Source organism: Choloepus didactylus, chromosome 18 (genome assembly GCF_015220235.1).
Source record: "Choloepus didactylus isolate mChoDid1 chromosome 18, mChoDid1.pri, whole genome shotgun sequence".
Lineage (NCBI taxonomy): Eukaryota > Metazoa > Chordata > Mammalia > Pilosa > Megalonychidae > Choloepus > Choloepus didactylus.
Genome location: NC_051324.1, coordinates 11,336,200 through 11,358,213, shown reverse-complemented (window position 1 = coordinate 11,358,213; position 22,014 = coordinate 11,336,200). Strand labels below are relative to the sequence as shown.

At 53.1% G+C, this 22,014-nt stretch overlaps 4 protein-coding genes across 11 annotated transcripts in view; 3 read left to right on the top strand and 1 right to left on the bottom strand.

Moving 5' to 3' along the window:
- Positions 1 to 15,515, bottom strand: part of LOC119513594 (immunoglobulin-binding protein 1) — a 75,144-nt gene extending 59,629 nt beyond the window's left edge. For all 6 annotated transcript variants that reach the window (XM_037808954.1, XM_037808950.1, XM_037808952.1 and 3 more), the window contains exons 1-3: positions 15,374 to 15,515; positions 13,393 to 13,473; positions 12,971 to 13,211 (exon numbers count right to left, since the gene is read on the bottom strand). The gene's annotated coding sequence lies outside the window, so the exon portion shown is untranslated. The remainder of the gene's footprint in view (positions 1 to 12,970; positions 13,212 to 13,392; positions 13,474 to 15,373) is intronic.
- Positions 1,807 to 14,029, top strand: ALOX12 (arachidonate 12-lipoxygenase, 12S type). Its single transcript, XM_037808948.1, has 14 exons — positions 1,807 to 2,014; positions 2,613 to 2,814; positions 3,977 to 4,058; positions 4,145 to 4,267; positions 4,367 to 4,470; positions 4,705 to 4,865; positions 5,716 to 5,859; positions 6,779 to 6,988; positions 9,468 to 9,554; positions 10,428 to 10,597; positions 11,059 to 11,180; positions 13,064 to 13,164; positions 13,290 to 13,460; positions 13,579 to 14,029. Exons 1-14 carry the CDS (start codon positions 1,880 to 1,882, stop codon positions 13,756 to 13,758), a joined length of 1,992 nt encoding a protein of 663 aa, XP_037664876.1. The 5' UTR covers positions 1,807 to 1,879; the 3' UTR covers positions 13,759 to 14,029.
- A 184-nt stretch (positions 15,516 to 15,699) lies between the features above and the next one.
- On the top strand, positions 15,700 to 17,489 carry RNASEK (ribonuclease K). Its single transcript, XM_037808955.1, has 3 exons — positions 15,700 to 15,911; positions 16,602 to 16,678; positions 17,144 to 17,489. Exons 1-3 carry the CDS (start codon positions 15,834 to 15,836, stop codon positions 17,283 to 17,285), a joined length of 297 nt encoding a protein of 98 aa, XP_037664883.1. The 5' UTR covers positions 15,700 to 15,833; the 3' UTR covers positions 17,286 to 17,489.
- A 233-nt stretch (positions 17,490 to 17,722) lies between these two features.
- C18H17orf49 (chromosome 18 C17orf49 homolog) lies at positions 17,723 to 20,455 on the top strand. Of its 3 annotated transcripts, none has more exons than XM_037809266.1 (6): positions 17,723 to 17,850; positions 18,025 to 18,119; positions 18,756 to 18,857; positions 19,516 to 19,706; positions 19,866 to 19,970; positions 20,201 to 20,455. In XM_037809266.1, exons 1-6 carry the CDS (start codon positions 17,830 to 17,832, stop codon positions 20,203 to 20,205), a joined length of 519 nt encoding a protein of 172 aa, XP_037665194.1. In that variant the 5' UTR covers positions 17,723 to 17,829; the 3' UTR covers positions 20,206 to 20,455. The 3 variants fall into 3 exon arrangements, with proteins under 3 accessions (XP_037665194.1, XP_037665193.1, XP_037665195.1); XM_037809265.1 differs by having other exon boundaries at positions 20,197 to 20,455; XM_037809267.1 differs by lacking the exon at positions 18,756 to 18,857 and having other exon boundaries at positions 20,197 to 20,455.
- Positions 20,456 to 22,014: the final 1,559 nt, after the last annotated feature.

The following is a 22,014-nucleotide window of genomic DNA, read 5'->3' as shown; positions in this document are numbered from 1 at the left end:
GTCTCGAGGGGTTGGAGCCCGAATGGGAGACTGGGGCCTGGGTAAGGATATGGGAAGAGTCTGTGGCCAGACACATAGTGCTGACATTCAACTGGAAACGTTCCCAGTTTGTAAATGATAGAATAATAGCAGCTAATACATACAAGGACTAAGCATCAGGAAGCGTTCTTAAGTGTTTTACACGTGTTAATTCCTTCCGCATCCGCAGCAGCTTGGATGACTGTTTGCAGTTACTTGTTCCCTGTCATGTGGCCTCACGGTGTGCTAAGCGGGCAGAGAAGGAGCCCAGGGCAGCAGAAAAGCAGGCTAAAGGGGAGACTGATTTTGAAAGTAGGTATGAAACAAACTTTCTTTTATAGACACAGGTAACCCGTGGAGGGTATGTGTGGATAAGGCTGGAACCTGCTCTTACGTGGGATGGGAACTGGAAGCATTCTGTTTAGATATTACAGAACAAGGTGACCCCAAAGACCTGGAGAAACTGGGGACCAGCAAGCAACAGACACCCAGTCCTAAGGACAGAGGATGTAGGCAGGAGTGGACTTAGAAGATAAGAAGAGAAAGACGCCGAGTAAGAATCAGACGCTTCTGTGCAGTTTGGAGGCTGGAAGGTAGGGACTAGAATCCCCTCTTATACATCCCCCCAAAATCATTGCTCCAAGTCATTTTTGAGGATCTGGCTTGATGGTAGATTTACCTTGCCCTGGTCAGGGCATTTGTGAGTCAAATGCTTATGCTGACTTGAAGCAAAAAGGATCTAGATAGAGACCTGCACAGGGGCTTCATCCTATTCCTGGATCAGTGACAAAGCCTGAACCCCAAATTGTCCTTCTGATGTTACAACGTCCCAATCCAGCACCTTCCCCATTGCTGTTCCCTGAGTTTCAAAGCAGGCACCAGCGTTCAGTAAGGTGAGGTTGGAATGCAAATGAACCTGGAACACACTGAGGGGAAGGGGCTGCATTCATCTGGAAAGGACAAGGTTCAGCGGGAAATGCCCACCATATGCTGGGTCTCTAAGTGATCCCATACTGTAGCCTAACACTTGGAATGGTGTTCCTGGGCCCCTAATATTTTTCACCCACTATGGTGGTTGGAGAAAATGAAGCTTTCATTGCCCTGCCTCACTTAGGCTTTTCTCAAGATGTCTGGCCCATAGTATTTGGGGTCCTAATGTCAGGATGTTTGAAACAGGGCTGGGAGCAGGGTGGGGAAGCAAGTCTTTGAGCCATTTTCCATGTTCTCTGCAGCCTGAGGCACTCTTGGTCATTTATTGAGGCACTGAGCTCAAAGATGGTAAAGTGAGGTACGGAAGGGACTTCCTGGGCTGGTATGGGTCCCAGGCTAGCAGCAGGGCACTCCTTGCAACCCAGCAAGACCTCCCAGGCTGCCCACCCAGAAGGCGGCCCCAGGCCTTCCCCAGGTGGCAGCCAGAAAACCTGACACTTTCTCCTATCTCTGGAAAACAACCAACCTTTTTCCTCCTCGTTCTCTAAAACCTCTGAAGACTTCGAGAAGGGCCCTCATTCTTGCTCCCTCCAACCGTGAAGCCTCCCCCGGAGGTCCGGGGGGTCCCGAGAGGCCCGGCCGCACCCTCCCTCTCGGCCTCGGCCGGGCCAGCGTCCCTGGATCTGCCGCAGCCGCGCGCCCCAGGGAAGCGCAGCCCTTTCCCAAAGCCCAGCTCCCCCGCCCGCAGGTTGGGGCTAGTCTAGGGCGGAAACTCGGGAGCGCCTTAAAGCTGCGAGAAGGGCGGGGACGCAGACCCATCTTTTTATGGCCCGGAAATGTCTCCGAGGCGCCCCGACACCCGCCAGGCGCTGGGCGGCCAGAGAAACCCGCCGGACGGGGCTCCCGCTCGCCCAGGCCGCCCCGGGACGCCATGAGCCGCTACCGCATCCGCGTGGCCACCGGGGCCTGGCTCTTCTCGGGCTCCTACAACCGCGTGCAGCTGTGGCTGGTCGGGGCGCGCGGGGAGGCGGAGCTGGCGCTGCAGCTGCGGCCGGCGCGGGGCGAGGTCGGCGGGCGGCCGCGGGGACCCCAGAAGCCGGCCGGACGCGCGGCGGGAGGGCGGCCCCGTCGCGGGGGGCCGGCGGGGGCCCGGGAAGCTGGGGGCGAGGCGACAGCAGGCAGCGGCCACGAGGCGCTGGGAGTAGGGACGCCCGCGCCAGGGCGGGGAGAGAGACAGGAGCCCGGAACCCGAACTGGGGCTCCAGTCCCTTCTCCCTTCCCACGACCCTGGCCCTCGCAGCCTCCAACTCCTTTAAATGACCCGGTGAGCCGGCGTAAACGGACCTTTACTGGTCAAACGTGAAACTCGGCGAGAGCTCGGCCGTGGCGACAGCTCAGCCAGTGGTACCGAGTATAGGTGACGATGCTTAATCGATTCAAGACGCAAACTCCGGGCCACCCACGGCGCGCTCTCGTCCTCCCGGTGAAATGGGGCGTCCGAGACCCCCGGCGCAGGTTGTCCTGAGAGGTTAGAGGTGATGTCTTTGAAGACCTTGGTAAACTGAGGCTGCCCAAAGGGGCGTCCCCCCTCCTACCCGCAGCGACACGACCTCTCCCCGGTCCCTGCCACTAAGTCTAAGTCTTGCGGATTCCGGTCCCTACAGGAGGAGGAGTTTGATCACGACGTTCCCGAGGACTTGGGGCCACTGCAATTCGTGAAGCTGCGCAAACACCACTCCCTGGTGGACGACGCGTGGTTCTGCGACCGCATCACCGTGCGCTGCCCCGGAGCCTGCGAGGAGGTGGCGTTCCCGTGCTACCGCTGGGTGCAGGGCCGAGGTGTCCTGAGCCTGCCCGAGGGTACCGGTGAGGGGGCAGTGCCGGGGAAGTGGGGGGGCAGGGGAAGTGGGGAGCAAGGCTTCAGGAACTGCTGGAGGCTGAGCTGAGGAAAATCCCAGGGGACTAGGAAAAAAATAGGTGTAAGGCATGTTAAGCGTGGGGAACGCAGGATACAGAAAGAAAAGGAAAACTAATGTTATAAAATTCCTAAGTAATACACAAAATAAAATAGGCTTCCAGTGAGGCTAGGAGCAGGAAACAAGTGGCCTGAAGATTCTGTCTTCCAAGAAAGTGAGGACAGAGAATCAGAGTTGCAGCAAACTTAAAACTTCATCTTAAAACATGAAGATGGGAAAGAGAAGACTCAGAACTAGTTGGGGTGGGGTGGGGACAGGTAAGGGTAACACACGGCATAGCTGATGGGTGACCACGAGCAGGGGGCAGCTGAGGGAAGCCATATGACTTTAGAGAGCTAGTAAGACGGAAAACCTGAAATACAGCTGGGAGGGACAGGGGGGCACATTGGCAGGGGATGGGGATGAATGAGGATAGCAAATATGGAATTTGTTACAGTGGGAATCAAGAGATAAATACAGAGCGAATTGATTCAAGGGCAGTTAGGGATGGAAACGTGAACTACATGACTTTTAGAGGCAGATGAGTATAAGTACAATTGAGAGCAGGAACAAGGCCCTACATACAGACTATGATGCTAAATCCAGGAAAAGTGAAGCCAAGTAAAAGAAGCCAACATAGACCTTTTGAAGTCAGGTGAAGCTGCGAACAGGTGAGGTCCAGGACATGTGAAACTAATCAGAGCAATGTGTAATAGAAGATAGGTGTGTGCAAGTGGGTGGATAAGATTTTATCACCTTAATTAAGGTAACTGATCGAATCACAGAAATTGATGAAATAGGGTCAGTTTAAGGGACAAGAAAGGGTGGCAAACATGGAATTTTTGTCTCAAGCAAGACATGAAGGCTGAGATAGGTGAAATCAGTAGCTAAACATTGGCAACGATGGGTTAAATGTGTCTGGGGATCAATCAAGTGAGCAAAATCAAAGATAAAAGCAACAGAGTATGTCTGGAAACATGGAATATGATGCCAAAAACGGACATGAGGACAAGTGGGGAAAAGCACAAGATCTGATAAAGCAATGTAGTCTTCATGTCTTAATGTCTCCCCAGCTCGCCTGCCAGAAGACAATGCCTTGGACGTGTTCCAGAAGCACCGAGAGAAAGAACTGAAAGAAAGACAGCAGATCTACTGGTGACCACTTGCCTAAAGACCTCCCAATTGCCCCATCCTGTCCCTGTCCCTTCCCCCATTACTGACCCCTTGTCCCCAACTCTTAGCTGGGCCACCTGGAAGGAAGGGTTACCCCTGACAATCGCTGCCAGCTGTAAGGAGGATCTACCTCCAAATATGAGATTCCACGAGGAGAAGAGGCTGGACTTTGAATGGACACTGAAGGCAGGGTGAGGAAAAAGCTGGAGGTCAGAGTGGAGTGAGGGCTGGGAGACCTAAGAAGGGCTAAGGGCTCAGCTGTTGGGTTCATTCCTGGATACCTGTCCTAGGGCTCTGGAGATTGTCCTCAAACGTGTTTATACCCTCCTGAGCTCCTGGAACAACCTGGAGGATTTCGATCAGATCTCCTGGGGCCCGCGGAGTACCCTGGCTGGTCAGTGATTAACCTCTTGATGGCTCCTCTTGATGTCCCAGCCACACTTTCCATAGTTACCCCATAACTCGTTGCTGAGAACGCATCATGCCTGGTCGTCTGACAGAGGCCTTAAGAATGAAAAAAGAGGTGCTGGGTTGGGGGTAGGCGTATGCCAGGATCCCTCTGGTAAAGTCTGGAGGAGAGGGATATCACCTGGAGAACATCCTCTTATCCCACACCCCTCCCCTCCAGAGAGGGTTCAACGGTGCTGGAAGGACGATGAGGTTTTCGGCTACCAGTTCCTCAATGGCACCAACCCCATGCTGCTGAGACGCTCCACGCACCTGCCCTCCCGGCTAGTGCTGCCCTCGGGGACAGAGGAGCTTCGGGTCCAGTTGGAGAAAGAACTCCAGGTACCTCCTCCCACCCTTATCTTCTCTGCATGCACAAGGAGACCTGGTGAAGGGGAGAGATCAAAGATGCGTGCAGGGGAAGGGAGGCTGCAGTGACCCACTGGCCCTTGATGCAGATCCTGTGTTGGAAAAGTCTAGAGGTGATAAAGCAGGTAGGGACAAAACCATGAGGAGCTCCCAGCATGAAGGGGAACCAGAATGGATCCTCAGGCCACCAATGGGGCCAGAGAGGTTGTTAGAGGCAGTGACATCCCCTGGAGGGATGCCAGTGCTCTGGACACCAGTGTCCTAGGGAGGGAGAAAGATGGGAAGAATCAGGGCGATTTCCTGGAGAAAGAGAGAAAATGGTCATGACGAGGACAGGCCCAGGCAGGATGAGTGGGTACGCATATTCACGTTTGAGCTGTATTTGGTGGCAGAGGTTGACACAGGAACCTCTGGAATTCTTGGGAGATCAGGGCAGGGAGTGGAGGGGGATTTGCCAGGCCAGTGGGAGCCAAACACAGGCAGCAGGCAGTTAAGAGATGAGGAGATTATGCGGAAAGGAGCCTGGCCATCTTAATAAGGAGAGACCTTACAAAACCTGTGATGCAAAGAGGATTACACTAACCCCATTCTAAATCCAGATCTCCAACCACACCTGCTTGAACAAGATGTCTTGCCTCACTAGGCTTGTTTCTTCACTTTAAAATGAGATGAATCAGACCAGATGCGCTGGTTCTGCCACTGAGATTCTGGAACTGATATAGGACGAATAGCCAGAAGCTAGACTGAATATCTTTAAATGCCTTGCCCTTTGTTTCTTATCCCTTTGGGGGCCGACTTTTGAACACATTCCTCTTATCCCCAGAATGGTTCCCTATTTGAGGCTGACTTTATCCTACTGGATGGAATTACAGCCAACGTGATCCAAGGAGAGAAGCAGTACCTGGCTGCCCCCCTTGTCATGCTGAAGATGGAACCCAATGGAAAGCTGCTACCCATGGTCATCCAGGTAAGGCACCCCGACATTTGTCTCTGTTCACATCAACCCTGCTCCGAGGGACCCAGACCCCTGGCTCTTGGCTCCCAAACCCCAGCCTCACCTAGGGAGACCTGTCTTCATATTGCTCTTTGCTTTCTTGCATCCTAGTCTCCTCTAACTCACTCAACTGGAATTACTTGTTCAAGAGTCATAATGGTCTTTGGGGGTTCTTAACCTGCCGCCTGATGGGTCTCAAACTTCGTTGTGCATCAGAATCACCTGAAGGGCTTGTTAAAACACAGGTTGCTGGGCCCCACCTCCAGAATGAATATTTGCATTTCTAGCAAGTTCCAAAGCAATGCTGGTGCTTCAAGTTTGGAGCTGCACTTTGACACTCACTATTCCATCTCTCAAGGGATCTGTGACTCTGAACACCGGTTGTGTCTCTCTCTTTTTTTTTTCCTTTCTTTTTTTTTAAATGCAATTTCATTGAGATACAGTCACATACTAGATAATCATCCGAAGTACACAATCAGTGATTCACGGTATTATGATATACTTGTACATTCGTCTGTTCTCTCTTAAGTATACTTTTCTCCCACTGTTCTCACCAATCGGCCAGTTGACAAGCACTGTCAGTTATCTCACACTTTCAGCTTCTCCTTCCCATTCCCCTATCCTGGCTCAGATCCTTGTCACATTTCTTCCAAACCACTACCAGGGACTAACTGGACTCCCTCCTTCCAGTCTTTCCTCCATTCAACCCAACCAAGATGCACTCGGCACTGCAGCTAGTTAGAAACAGGGGAGAAGGGTCTTCATTTCTCCTACTAAATTATAACCTTCTGGGAGGCAGTTCTGTTATCTTAGTTTTTGCTGTTTCCCCCAGAATGCTGAGCATAGTGTCTTACATATAGTAAGAGCTGAAGAAATGCTTTCTTTCTCCCAGCTCCAGCCTCCCACCTCCAGTTCCTCTACGCCACCACTCTTCCTGCCCTCAGATCCCCCACTTGCCTGGCTCCTGGCAAAGTCCTGGGTACGAAATTCAGATTTCCAACTGCACGAGCTCCAGTATCATTTGCTGAACACTCATCTGGTGGCAGAGGTCATTGCTGTTGCCACCATGAGGTGCCTGCCAGAACTGCACCCTATCTTCAAGGTACGGGCTCTACTCCCCCCCGCCCCATCTCTGTCGGCCCCCAGAGAGAAGAAACAGCCCAATACTAAATGATATTGTAGCAGCAAAAACTTTTCATAGCGATTTGTGAATGGATAAGGGGAGAAGAGAAGGAAGACTGTCTCAGTACTTTAAGCCTTGTATATTTATTAAGTCGAGTCACTTGGTGTCTCATGACCTTTGAAATGCTGAGAGATTTAACTGTCTAGCGTGGACTTGGAGTATAGCTGCACTACAGATAGTAAACTAAAGCCTATTCCCGCCTCAGGAGATTTGCTCTTTAGCTAGGACGACAAGCAATGGCCATCAAGAACAGACAGCCCATAAACACTACAGTATTGACAGAGAATGTTCCTGCACAACTAAGAAAGAACATAAAACTTGCAGAAAAAAGGCAAGGAGAGCAACCGGGCAGTTTACTTATATTTGCTGTAAGAGACAGGTAGATGAAGATGTAACATAGGATGGGGATGACAGGAATGGAAGGGAAAAATCAAAGACCTGGTATTGGGGGAAGAGTAGCTGCAGCATGTGTAGGTGCAAGATCAGAGAGAGAAAGATCAGAGGTCGAAGCTTCTGAAACCCCTAGGATCCCACAGGGTGGGTGTGTGGTACTGACATAGCTATAATTTCATAAAACAGTGAGTCCATTATTGATTGTTAGATAGCATCAAAATAAGGTCTCTGATGGTTTAAAAAATGCTTGCAAAATTTTGTTGACACTTTAGGTATCAAGAACGTAGCAGAGAATGGGACAAAAGGGATATAAACTTATAAACGAGAACGACTGTCAGAAACGGTGAAGTCAGAGAAGCCAGTTTGGGGGCAAAGAAAAGGCATTCAGTTTTAGACACGTGGAGTTTGAGAGTGGGAAGATGTGCAAGTGATGACTGGGCAGGCAGAGGAACAGAATTACGTGTCCCCCCCCCCCCCCCGAACCTGGTGATTAATAGCTGTTACCTCTTTGGGTTCTGGGGTAACAAAGACAATACAGTTCCCAGGCTGATTAATAGAGTCTTAGATTTTATAGACCTCTTGATGCCTCCTGCTGATATCACCATCTTCTGCTCACCTTGAATAGGTTACACCACTAGTCACACTTAATATTCCCCTTACCAGTTCAGCCCCTCCCCGTCCATGTCCCCTCCCCATGACAACTTCATCCCCCGGCACACAGCTGAGTGGCCATCAGGACACCCAGGAGGACTAAGCCTGCACATGTGATAAAGGTGACCTGTGCGGGTTCTGGACTCCGACTGCCAGGGACTGCATCCTGGCCTTGGTACTTATCACTTGTGTGTTGCAGTGTCCTCATCCCTAAATCGGGATAACAGGACCTCCACTTGGGGTTGTTAAAAGATTAAATGACAAGACAGATGGTGAGACACAGACTAAGTGCTACAAAAAAACACTGGTTCTTGCTATTATTATTCTAAGTTGTTTGGCCTCAGGTATGTCTACTCTGCAGGTGAACTTTGGGATTTCTGTGACATGCAGTATCTTTCCATGAACTTTCCCAAAAGTTTCAGACCAGGAGTTGCTTTGCTCTCCTGGCACCAGGGGTATCTCTTGGCTCCTTCCCCATGTCAGGCATCACAGATCAGACATGTACAACCACAATTGCATGAACCCTGCATATCAACTGGGTGAAAATGAAGACAAAGTAGTCTAAGACCAAGGAAATGCAGAGAGGATCAGGTGCCCTTTCTTCAATAGCTGAGGGAAAGCAAGGGCCTAACCGTGTTAAACTGGGAAGGGGGTAGATTTGACGACAGCCCCTCGGCGGCTTAAGCAGGCGGCTCAGTGTGGCTCCCTTAATTCTAACGGAAGGTAGCCCATGAGCCTTCCCCCCAACCCCATTATAAAAGAACCCAGAGTAAAACAACCAGGGTTGGAGGAATGACCTTGAAAATGAGCAGAGAGGCTCCTTTGAGCCAGGAGGATACGAATGGAAAAGGGACAGTAAAAGCAAATGCAAAGTTAAGGGGCCAATCTTTAAAAGACACCCACACTCAAGGTGGAAATAACAAAGATAGGGAGAATAGCTACTCCTGGAGGACTGGTGTGTGCCAGGCACTGTGTGAAACCCTCTGCAAACCTCATTGTGGGAGGCCTGAGATTAGAGCCCCTATCCACAGTGCCTGAGATTAGAGCCCCTATCCCCCACCCCAGTGAGAGATGAGGACATCATCCCATAGAGAGTTCACCACCTTGGCCAATACCATGAGCGAGTGACAAAGCGTGGACTCAAACCTGGTCAGTCTGGCTCCAGGGCCCGACTCACAGGGAGGTGGAGAGCACGAGAGTGATCAGAGAAGCAGGAGACCAGCCTGCCAAGGCAGCTGCGGCGGGGGGACCATCAGGAGGGTAGAGAAGCCACCGTGTCAACCCACTCCCACGAGGAGTAGCCTCCCCAGGTGGGGCCGCCAATAACCACCCCCTCCAACCGCCTCTGCCCCAGCTCCTGATCCCCCACATCCGCTACACCATGGAAATCAACACCCGGGCCCGGACTCAACTCATCTCACACGGAGGCATATTTGATAAGGTAAAGGGGGAATGGGGCACGGGGCCACCTAATCATCCATCTCTCTGTGAGCCCCTGACACCTTCAGGATCCCAGACCGACTATGGGTGTACCCTCACGAGCCTGCCCCTTTTATACCCATGATTCTACATCTGAACCACCCCCCCCACACACACACACACTCTGAACCCCTTATACAGCATGCCCTGATTCTCCAGCCCTGCTTCCACCCCGCAAGACCGCTCATCTCACGGAAATTTCTAGTAATGGATGGTGGGAAGGCGACAGCATTACAACATTCTAAATGTGATTAATCCCACTAATGGAATGCTAGGGAGAAGGTGGAATGGGAAGATTTAGGCTGTATATATGTTTCCACAATTGATTTAAAAAAAAAAAAAAAAAGACAGCTAAATAGATGACAATTGAATGCCAAGGATGACCCTGGATGGGATCTGAGGATGGAGGACAGGAAGCTCAAAGGGACACAGTTGAGACATAAGGAAAAGGAAATATAGAATGTAAGCTTTGAATCATTGTTGAATCTCTTGTACTTCTCAGCTGCGCTTAATCAGATTGCATAAAAGAATGTTCTTGTTCATGGGAATTGTATATGTAAATTATAGTGTTTGTTCAAGGATGTGCACAGCTAGCTCTCATATGTTCAGAAGACAGAGCAATAGATGATGGATGATAGATAGGGAGGTAAAGAAATAGCGGTCTGACATGTTAAAGTTAGTGGATTGGGATATCGGGGAGGGGTGGTCAGGGAATGCTGGAGTTCTGTGTATGGGGTTTGTATTGTTTTTGCAACTGTTCCTATAACTTGGAATTTATTTCAAAGTAAAAAAAAAAAAAAAAAAAAAAAAAGACCACTCATCTCCCTCGGCCCAGGCCATGAGCACAGGTGGCGGAGGCCACGTGGACTTGCTCCGTCGGGCCATGGCCCAGCTGACCTACCGCTCCCTCTGTCCTCCTGACAATCTGGCTGACCGGGGCCTGCTGGGCATCCCGAGTGCCCTCTATGCCCACGATGCTCTACGGCTCTGGGAGATCACTGCCCGGTGGGTGAGAGTGGGGGCTGGGAAGTGGAGTCGGGATGGGAGGAAGATGGGGCCAAAGAAAAGTAAAAACAAGAAGATCTAGACAGGAGGAGCAGAGAACTGAAGGCTGGGGAGAGATGAGGAAGACTGAGTGGATGGTGGGCAAGGTCTGAAAAAGAAGAGACTGGGTGGGGGGAGAAAGCCTGGGTGGGGAAAGCTGGGCAAGGGGGTGGCTGGATGGAGAATGGGATCTGCAGGGATCAGAGTTTTTGGTAGGAAGAATGGCTCGCAACCATGTGTGGGCATTCCTAGAGCTAGTGACCCCTTCTCTGCACTAGGTGTACAAAGGGCTGACAATGTCCCCTGGCCTCTTGTCTGATCTGTCCCCACATATAGTGGGCAAAGGCCACAGATAAGAGGAGTAGAGGTCAGAGGCTGGAGCCTTCTACTTCCAAGAGCACAACTCCTTTCTCCCCTGGCAGGTACGTGGAGGGGATTGTCCACCTCTTCTACCAAAGGGACGACATGGTGAGAGGGGACCCCGAGCTGCAGGCCTGGTGTCGGGAGATCACTGAGGTGGGGCTGTGCCAGGCCCAGGGTCGAGGTAAGATCCCTCCCCAGAGACAGGAGTTCCCCGGACACTCGGCCCAGTGCCCATGCTCAGCCCCACCCTTCTGGGGATAGGACCCCAGCCCCTCATCACACCCCCCTCTCTCCACACACCAAAGCATTCCAAATCCCATGCACACTTGCTAAGCAATAGACGGTCCCAGCCTCCGAACAATTCTAGATTCCCAAGGATTGTCCTCCTCAGAGACCCTGGCCATCAACACCCACCCCACCCCCACCCCCAGTCACAGATGCCCCTCACCTCCAGAATGTGGGGCCCAACTAGACCAGAACCACAGCCAGTGAAGGTCTTGGCCCAGCCCCTGCAGGGGCTCACGTTCTCGCCTCAGAGTTCCCTGCCTCCCTACATAAGGATATAAATGGAGATATTTTTCCTACCAGAGCCCAGGGTGACCCGCCCTGGCTTTCCCTCCCTTCTCCTGCCTGCTACTGTCCCACACACACAGAAAGGCCACACATACTGCACCCCTGCTGTGGAAGAAGGTCATTTCTAGATGCAAACTCAATAGTGTACATGCTTTGGCTGAAACCTGAACTCAGTGCTTTGACCGCTGGGCTCACGTTTCTTTGGCCAAACTGCCCCCTCACCAGGACCAGCCCCTACCTTTAGTCTCTCTTCACCCCCTACCCCCATTTTCATATTGGAGGAAGAAACAGACCTTCTTAAGCCCCAGAGAGTGCTCTTGCCAGGTTCACACTCCTCTCTCTAGCACACACCTAGCCTCAAATCCGACTGCCTTGAATCGTTCTTCAGCCCCTGCCCCTTCACACTTCAAACCAACACGCTGAACCCCTGCCTCTGGCCATCAGTGCAAGGCCCTGGACACAGGGAGCAATATATCAGTGCCCTTGGCCTGGAGGGGGCCTTTCCCTGGAGAAACTGGATCAGACTTTCTTTAGTACCCTCCGTTCTGTCCCTCAGGTGCCACATGCCCCAAAAGATCCTTATTCCTCCTTCCCTGGCCATCTTCTCCCCAAACAGTATACATTCAATACATTTAGAAATTCAAAAGAAACATTCACGTGTGAACTGTAATCTCCACTACCTGCCTCTCATTCCCTCCTCCCCCTTGCTCTCCCTCCATTCTCACAGCTCACCTTTACCTACTTTCCCAAAACTCTTTTGAGAGGAAGTGTACGAAAATTAAACACAGCATGGCACTTGCAGTTAGGAACCCGAGTTCAAGAGAAGCCTCTGCCTTTTCCCAGCTATATAGATCCTGAAAAGCAGTTTAATCTCTCTGGTCTTCAGTTTTCTTACCAATAAAATGGGAATAATTATATTTGGTTCACTTAACTAATAGGATTATCGTGTCTTTGAGCCTCACCTTTACTGTAAAATGAGTGGCCTGGGATAACCCTTTTGAGAAAGTCCTCTTAGCTGTGGTGCTAGGAATCCATAACTCCCCTTATTTCTTGCCTTCTCACTTGGACACTTACAGTGCCCTGTCTGGGAAGAGGAGGAAGCATCTCTAAATTCGTAACCACTTTTGAGGCAGGGGATGTTTGATCACTCAGGCCCTTTCAGCCCCTAACCCTCCCATAATAACAATAACCATTATTTATTGAGTACTCACTACATGCCAGGTGAATTCAATACATTAACTCATTTATGAGCTAGGTATCGCCCAGGTGATAAAACCGAGGTTTGGAGACATTAATTAGCCAAAGGTAGCCCAAGCTGTAAGTACCCAAGCCAGGGTTGAAGCCTATATCTGATGCAAAGTATTTGAATAAATAAAAAATAAATGTACAAACACTCACCAGTTCTAAAATGTGGACATCCCAAGACATCAGCTTTATTTCCTTCCTCTTGGGTGTGCTGTGGCCTCTAAGTCTTGTTCCTTTCCCATCCAGGTTTCCCTGTCTCCTTCCAGTCCCGGGCTCAACTCTGTCGTTTCCTCACCACGTGTGTCTTCACATGCACTGCCCAGCATGCAGCCATAAACCAGGGCCAGGTATGGTTAGCTGGAAAGCCCAGGATCCTGAGGGCAGAGTCTGGACCCTGGGATGCCCAAGGAGAGAGAGATGGGGTTAGGACCCTAAGTACCAGGGTTCCTAGGGTTGCAGTTTCTTCCCCCAGCTGGACTGGTATGCCTGGGTCCCTAATGCCCCATGCACAATGCGGATGCCCCCACCCACCACCAAGGAAGATGTGACAATGGCCACAGTGATGGGGTCACTACCTGATGTCCGGCAGGCCTGTCTTCAAATGACCATCACATGGCATCTGGGCCGGCAGCAGCCAGACATGGTGAGAGGGGACTCTGAGGGGGTAGAAATGACAGCGGGAAGGGAAACATCAGAGAGGCTGGGTTGTAGGTTCTTTGGTCTCAAGACGAGAAGCTGACCCAACTTTTGTTCTCTCTCAGGTGGCTCTGGGGCATCACAAAGAAAAATATTTCTCAGGCCCCAAGGCCAAGGCTGTGCTAAACCAATTCCAAGCAGATTTGGAAAACTTGGAAAGAGAGATTACAGCCCGGAATGAACTACTTGACCTGCCCTATGAATACCTAAAGCCTAGCCGCATAGAAAACAGCGTTACTATCTGAGCCCTAACCCACCCCTCCTCACCCAAAGACCACAGACCACTTCTAAGACAGTTCCATCTTGGGTTTCATGCTTTCTTAAACCTTTGCTGCTAAGGCTCCATTTCCTCTCCCCACTGAGTCCCTGACATCAGTATCCCACTAGCTCAGTGGGGCAGCAAATTTTTTCTGTAAAGAGACAGATAATAAATATTTTAGGCTTTGTGAGCCATGTGGTCTCTGTCACAATGACTGTATTCTGCCACTGTAGCATGAAAGCAGCCACAGACAAGATGTCGACTGTGACTGTGTTCCAATAAAACTTTATTTATGACATTGAAATTTGAACCTCACGTTTTGCAAAATATCATTCTTCTTTTGGTCTTTCAACCATTTAAAAGAGCAAAAACCATGCTTAGCTCCAGAACAGCGCAGAGGCTGCGGGCTGCACTCGGTCCTCAGGACCACAGTCTGCCTATCCCTGCACCAGCCTGAGGCGCTGACCCTACTTCCCCATCAACCCAGAGAATGACCTTCTGGAGGTGGGGGAGATGCATTAGAGAAATCAACGACCTCAGCTAGTTCTCCTTTCCCAGGAACTAGACATCATGATTGGTGGTCAACTTACAAAAAATCCTGACTCTGTTCTTTGGCAACTTTCCCTCACCCATATTCCTTCTATTCACACAACATGTACCCCAAAGTCCCTAAATAAAAATGGTGTTCCTAGGGCAGGAAAAAAAAAAAAAAGCATTCACCCCAAATGGCTTCCCTCTACAGACAGGCAGTCCAAACTGAAGAGATAATGAAAGTTCCAAGGCCACTTTCCCTGCCCTTTAGTACTCTGGAATCTCCGCGTATTTCCCAGGTTCCAAATTCTCTTTCACAACCCCTTTAAGAACAATCTGCACAAAATAAATGGAAAAATACCACAAAGTGATTCTAGCCACTAAGTGTTTGTCTGTTTGGGTCTGAGGCCTTAGGATCAAAATGACCCCCTTCAATTATGCTGTGATCATTGTCGTCCAAAATCGTGTTCTAAAAACACCCTAATGCCCTGAATAAATATTACATATCTGTCTCTCACCAGTGAAATAAACAAACTTTGCTTGGGAGGGAGTGAACTATGTATTTTTAAATATGGTACCTGTCTTACCCAAAGTACCTAAGTTTACAGTAGGGAAGCAAAGTGACACTTTTGTGTCCTTCGCCTTTCTCTAGGACATTTAACAGGACCACCCACCTTCACAGTTTGTTCACCTAGTCTGGACTTTTCCTAGCTCCCTCCCTTCCCCTGGATTTGGCATCCAGAACCATACAGTATTCCAAGCGTAGGTAACAAATTTTACTTTCCAGTGCTTTTCCTGAGAACCTTCATCAATTTTAAAACGTTCTGGCCACAACAGCACGCTGGGTCAGACTGCTTGGGGAAAGGTCTCCTCCTATCTCCTTCTACAGGGTCAGGTTATTGATTAAAAAGGGAGAGGCGAGTAGAGAGGACGCAGAGGCGCGCTCTGTTGGTGTAAATCTGTCTCCCTTTCCAGTTCCCAGCACAGAATACCACCCCAGACCACGGTATCTGACGGAAAAGTCAGATGTTCCGATCCTCCGCCCGCAAGAGCCCATCGCCCAGACTTACCAGAGCTCGGCCTGAGCCAGACTCTTCCCCGAGGCCCGGCCACCTCCAGTTCCTTGTCACAAGATCCGCCAAGCCTGGTCACGTGACTAGCCGGCGCCTTCCATTCCCACCCGGAGGGGGGAAGACCCAGAGGCCCTCGCTCCTCCGATACTTACTCCCCAGCGACCTCCGTCAAGCAGGGCTTCCAGACAACGCCTGCAGTTCCAGCATGCGCCTTCTCCCGCCGAAGTCTCCAAGGACCCCGAGGCCCTCAGCGTTCTCCGCCCGCCGCCCTCCCCGCTTGGTGGTCCCGGCCGGAGGCCACGCCCCCCCCCCCCCCCCCCCGCTGCCCGCCCGGCCCGCCGACCTCCGCGGCGCGAGACCCCGAGTCCAGCTCCCGCGTATCCCCCGGTGCTTCCTGGGCTCCCTCCTGCCGCCTTTCCACTCGGCCCACACCTCGCCGATCCCGACTCCCTGCTTCATGGCGTCGCTCCTGTGCTGTGGGCCCAAGCTGGCCGCCTGCGGCATCGTCCTCAGCATTTGGGGAGTGATCATGTTGGTGAGGGGACTGCTCGGCGAGAACCGGAGAGGGCCCGAGGGGCTCCGGGGTTGGGGAGCTGCGGTCTTAGAAAGCACAGGCAGGCTGGGGGGCTGGCCGATGACCTGGCCGCCGGAGAGAGACGGAGTTGAGACTGAGAAATGGGGAACCGGGGCGAGGGGGGCGGGGGCTGGAGCCTGGAATGGGAGCTGCGGCTGGGAAATTTGGAGATCCCTCGAGGCGAGAGGAAGACGAGTTGTGTTCCTGAGAGCAGCTTGAGCTGAATGGAGGGCAGTGGGGCAAGGGAGCGGCGAAACGGGGTAGCTGGAGCCATGTTTCCCGAGGACTCTACCCGCCCCCACTCAAGGAAGAAATGATAGGAAGAAGTGCTGATGCCTTCTCACTCCTTCCACCCTGATCCACGATAATGACGCCCCTGGGGAGGAGGATGATCGGGGTTCCTGGGAAAGACGGGTTGCTCACTCTTCCCTGCCCTCGCCCCAGCCAGCCACTCGTCTCCATGTCTCCACCTCACACCCTCTTGCAGGTGGCTCATTTCGATATCCAGCAACAGCCACCCCTAACCCCAGCTGGTTCTGGTTCTTCCCAGGCCCAGGTGTTGTGGCAACATCCCCAGTGGGAGGGGCTTTAGGGAGTGACCAAGAGGGCAGGAGCCTGAGTTCAACAGCCTACCAACTCCCCTTTCTTCAGATCATGCTCGGAATCTTTTTCAATGTCCATTCCGCTGTGTTAATTGAGGATGTTCCCTTCACGGACAAAGATTTTGAGTAAGTAGCGGGTGGGGCATCGGGCTAGGGGCAAGTGGGAGGTGGCTGGGTCTTTGGTCAAAATTGTGGGCGGGGAATTGCAGGTTGAACTTCTGCATCCTCCAAGAGTGAACTAGAGTGGTGGGCCCGACGCTTTGGGGACCCCGAGGCCAGGGAATTGGGCGAGGAGCGCTGCTCTCTTTCGAATATAGTTAGAAACGATCTCCGGGGCCAAACCTCCACGGCAATCCTAAACCCATCAGTAGAGTACGTGTAGCCTCTTTAGCTTTTCTGCCTGCCTTCTCTGTGTCTTAGTCCACCTCTGCAGAACGGATACTATAATAGAATCATCTCCTAGGGTGGTGAAGAAGATTGAAAACGATAATATACATAAAAGCACTCAATAAGGAGTTGGTAATATTTCTGACACTTAATATTTCTGCTATTATTACTTCTGACACTTCTCTGCCTAATCCCCATCCCCAGGAACGGCCCCAAGAGCATATACGACCTTTACGAGCAAGTCAGCTACAACTGTTTCATCGCCGCGGGCCTTTACCTACTCCTCGGAGGCTTCTCTTTCTGCCAAGTTCGGCTCAATAAGCGCAAGGAGTACATGGTGCGCTAAAGTGCAGCGCGGCCCCGTCCCCCCTGCGCCAGCCCCCTCCTCTATTTAAAGACTCTTCCTCCTCGCGTCGCGCTCCACCCCTCCTGGCGCCCTCAGCGGGGCTGGGTTCCCGTGGCGAGGGACTGAATCCCCTCTTCGTCAAGCTATGGCGTACGGCTCCCTCGCCTTGCCCCGCACCACAATAAAGAGAAGCTGATCTCTCAAGCGTAGTGTCTGTGCTTGGGTGAGGGAGCGGGCGCCGGATAAGGCTGGGAATCTGCCTCCCAAACGCCAATCCCGGCCCCTCGACGGAAGTAGAGTGAAGCCAGGCCCGGAAGTGAGGCGGAGTCTTCCTCGTCCCCTCCCCCAGGTGCGCCGAGGCGGCCCAGCTGACTAACTGCGGTGGGAGGGGCGGGGGAGCCGCCGAGTTTGAGCCAATCAGCTGCGGAGAGGGGCGGGACTTCCTGCGCGGGAGGCCGGAGCCGTTCGGTCGCGGGGTTCTCCGTGGTCCTTGTTCGCGCGGCGGCGGCGGCGGCGGCGTCTCCGGGAGGAGGCGCGCGGGGCCATGACGTCAGCGTCCACAAAGGTTCGGCCTCCCTTACGGACAGCGCTCTCTGGCGGCCACGGGAGGGCGGGCCCCCAGTTGGCTCCCGGCTCTTCCGCCCCGGGCGGGAGCCGGGGCTGGGGTGGGGCTAGGGGCTCCGGGCGGGAAGGCGCGAAGGGTAGGCGCCGGCCCCCCGTAATGCTGCCCCGCCCCCAGGTCGGAGAGATCTTCTCCGCGGCGGGCGCCGCCTTCACGAAGCTCGGGGAGCTGACCATGCAGCTACATCCCGTGGCCGACTCTTCCCCCGCGGGGTATGTGAGCCCGGGCTGGGGCGTGGACACTGAGAGCGGACGCTTGGACTCAGTCGCAGAGCCGAACACTCGCTAGAGCAGGGACAGTTGTTAGTTTCCCTTTGTGCCTGGCACAGCCCAGAGTAGATGGTAATAAATGATTGTTGAATGAATGCATGACAGATAAAAACACAGACTGAGGCCCGTAACCCGGACGCATTTTCACAGCTCTACCCTGCTGCCGACCCGCAGGTCGCAGACCTGCCACTGCCACCACCACTCACCCGCCCCCAAATCAGGTGGCATTCCCTCCGAGAGCCGCAGAATTTCTGTTGAGGGGTTCCATTTGTAGGGCCCCTGCTTAAGGAATTGGTTTCAATGGGCTGTTCACAGCAGTTGTTGCACCTTGTCGGGGGAGAGACTTAAGGTGGTGGTGATTGGGATTTCATGTGGTTGGGGGATTTTCGGGGTTCCTGCGGGACCTTAAGAGTTTTTTTATTTTTTATTTTTAAAGAGGACCTCTGTATGACCATGGAATGGGCCCCAGAGACTCGGGGAGGCTGGTTGGCTGTGGGATGCGTAGCCTGTGGGCTTGCTCCACACCCCCACCCCTCCTCCTCCCACTGTTGCTGTCCCCCCCCTCTCCCCTCCTGACAGTGCGAAGTGGACGGAGACGGAGATAGAGATGCTGAGGGCTGCTGTGAAGCGATTTGGGGACGATCTTAATCACATCAGCTGTGTCATCAAGGAACGGACAGTGTGAGGGAGGGTGGTTGGCAGAGAAAGGGGGGTGGGGTGGGCAGCTTGCTTCCTCCACCCATTGTTTCCTTCTTCCTCACAACTCCCAGCTCAACACCTTTCCTGCTTCATGGCTAGTTGTTTTGCTAACATCCCCTTAAGGACTTAAAAAATGATCACAATCAGAAGTTCCTAAAAATACTATGGTAATCAGGACTTTCCAAGAACTTCATTTTAGGTTGCCTGAGATACCTGATTATCGACTTTGATATTGGGGGTTCCCTGATTATTTCTGTAGAGCTTTTAAGAGTCCACTGCAGTGTTTCCAGGGATGTGATGATTCTGACTAGTTGATCAAGATCTGCTGCTGTGTCTCAGTCTACCTGTAGATAGATCACCAAGCCTTACCTGGTACCCTTCTACTTCCCGACTTTTCTCCTAGAGATGGGCCTTTCCCACTACTCAGTTCAGGAACTCCACTCTTTACACTCTCTCTGCCCTAAGCATGTGCAGGGCTTCAGGAAAATGAGAATCCTACCAAAGAGTTGGGGCCCTGACCTGGATTCTTCTGAAGAGGCTCCCCAGAATTCCTTCAGAGTGACCCGTTGCCCCTTCCCCTTCCCACCTTCCCTCAGCCTCTCCTATGACTCCGTTCCTAAGCTGCTCTCTTCTCTTCAAGGGCGCAGATAAAGGCCACCGTAAAACGCAAGGTCTATGAAGACTCTGGCGTCCCCCTTCCAGCTGAGTCACCCAAGAAAGGGCCCAAGAAGGTGGCATCTGGTGTCTTGTCATCTTCTCCAGCTGCCCCTCCACCTAGCAGCTCCAGTGTCCCTGAGGCTGGGGGTCCCCCCATAAAGAAGCAGAAGGCTGGTGAGGGCCTATGGGTTAAAGATGCCATCTGAGGTTCAGGGAGAGAATTGTGGGGGTTCCCAGAGAGGGGTTGGGGGAGGGGGCACGTATGGCATGAAGCTTGGGGAAGCCGGGGGACAACCAGGGGAACCTAGAACCTAGCTTCTGCCCCCCTCCCAGATGTGACACTCAGTGCTCTGAACGACTCCGATGCCAACAGTGACCTGGTGGATATTGAAGGGCTGGGAGAAACTCCTCCCGCCAAGAAACTCAACTTCGACCAGGGTAGGCGTCCTCCTCCCCTCACACCGGCTGAGTAGGTGTGGGAGGAAATGCCCACCTTGCTGGGGGGGGGGGGGTCTCCCCGGGAGTCCCCCTCCTTGGTGCCCTGCCCACTTACACAGTCCAGGGATGGGGCCAGCAAGGAGTGGGGTGCTTTGGGAGGTAGGAATTTTCTTCTAAACCAACTTGGGGCTCGCTCCATCTCGGCCTGTCTTACTTCCTGTTCCAGACAGCCTGACCCTGGATTCTGGCCTTCTCATGACCTCTGCTGACCCTGCTCTACAGCCCCGCTGAACCTCTGACCCCTCTCGCGGCTCCCCCCGGACCTCTGGATTGCCTGGGACTCTGAGCAGGGCCTGCAAGAGGATGGTCGAGCGGCTGCCAGGGCTGTGCACCTCGCTGTTCCCGTACAAGCCTCTGCCCCCAGTCCCCTCAGCCACCACCTGATGGACATTTTTATACAGAAAACAATAAAGAATTCCCTCCCAGCTCGGTGCCTTCAGCTCAACATTATTGGAGTGCAAGGGGCAGTTCCCTCTGATGGCCCACAGGGGCTTGGCCCCTCCTCAGCAGCCCTGACCACCCTGCCTGGAGCAGCACAGCCAATATTGGCAGACTCTCTTCCCGGTGCCAATATTTCTGTGCTGCTAGAGCCAGGGGAGCTGGGTGTGGGCAACAAAGACTGCACTTCAGGTTCTCTGGAAGGAGAACTTACTCCCAGGGTCTCCGCAGTCAGTATTCTTCAGACTGCGCTGGGGATGGTAGAGGGGCTGTTTCCAGTGCTTTTTAACATACTTCCCTCTTCCTGCACCCCCCACCCCGCAAGGAGTTTGTCACAAGGCCCCAGATGTTTTTGGTGTCGCATCTCCAGGGTGGCCTCCCAGGGCCAGGCCTCGGCGGTGCCTCCCCCACCCTCGCTCTAACACCACAGTGTGGTTTGGACGTGGCCACAGTGCCGTGCAAACCACAGTGTGCTGCTGGGGCGGGAGCAGGACTGAGTGGGTTGAGAGGAAGGGGGCCCAAGACAATGCTGAGAAGGCCCCTCCGCCCCACCACCAAGAGCAGGGAGAGGGAGAAGGCTTAAAAGGCAAATGTGGCCCCAAGGAAGGTGAGGGAGAACAGGAAACCATGGGTAGGCACTGAGCAGGCGACTGGAAGGACTGGGACCTTGGGGATGAGCTCACAGTGTAATGAGAATGGAACCTTCTTCCCTCTGTAGGAACTCAGCTCAGGGGATCCCTAGGGTGGGGTCAGAGGGAGAAGAAATAGAGAATGACTGTGGGGGACCAACGAACAGCCTCCCGACTCAGCCAGGGCAGGGACCCGAGGCTTCCTGTGTCCCTTCCTCCCGTCCCTGGGTCAGAACCCAGGAGAAAAGCAAGGAGAGACTGAGGGCCAAGGACAGCAGGGTTGGGAGTTGGCAGTCCAGAGGTGGTGGGGCCGGATCATGGCTGGGAGAGGGGGGCCGGAAGTCGCCCTGGGCCCTGGGCCTGCCACAAGATGGAGGCCAAAGGCAGGAAATGGAGGCCAGGGGGAAAAGGGAGCAGGAAGGCCCAGGAGGAGGGCTATCTGGACCTGGGGGCCAGGTATTCGAACCCCAGCACTGTCCCTACTCCCCATGGCCCCCCAGGGCCCAAGCGCCCCCCCAGCAACAACCCCCATCAGGCCATTCACCAGGCCCTGACGGGCGGGCCCACCCCAGAGAGCCACGTTTAAGCTGAGACAAACATGCCTCTCCCCACCCCCACCCTGGGCCTTCCCTGAGCCTTTTCCTCCTGTCCCAGACCTGATTTTTAAAAAAGCACCCCCAGAAAGCAAAATCCAAGGGCCAAAATCCCTTCCGCAAATCAAAATAATACCTTCCAAGAACCAAAAGTTATTCTCCAGCCTCCTGTCCCCTTCTTTACCCTCCCCCCGACACACCCCCCAAAACTCTTAACAATCGAAAAGATCTAAGATGGTGGGTGTAAGCAGTCTTTTCAGGCCCCGGAAAACACCAGACGGCCTCCCCCCGGACCCCTATATGTCCTTCACAACCCTGCCAAGG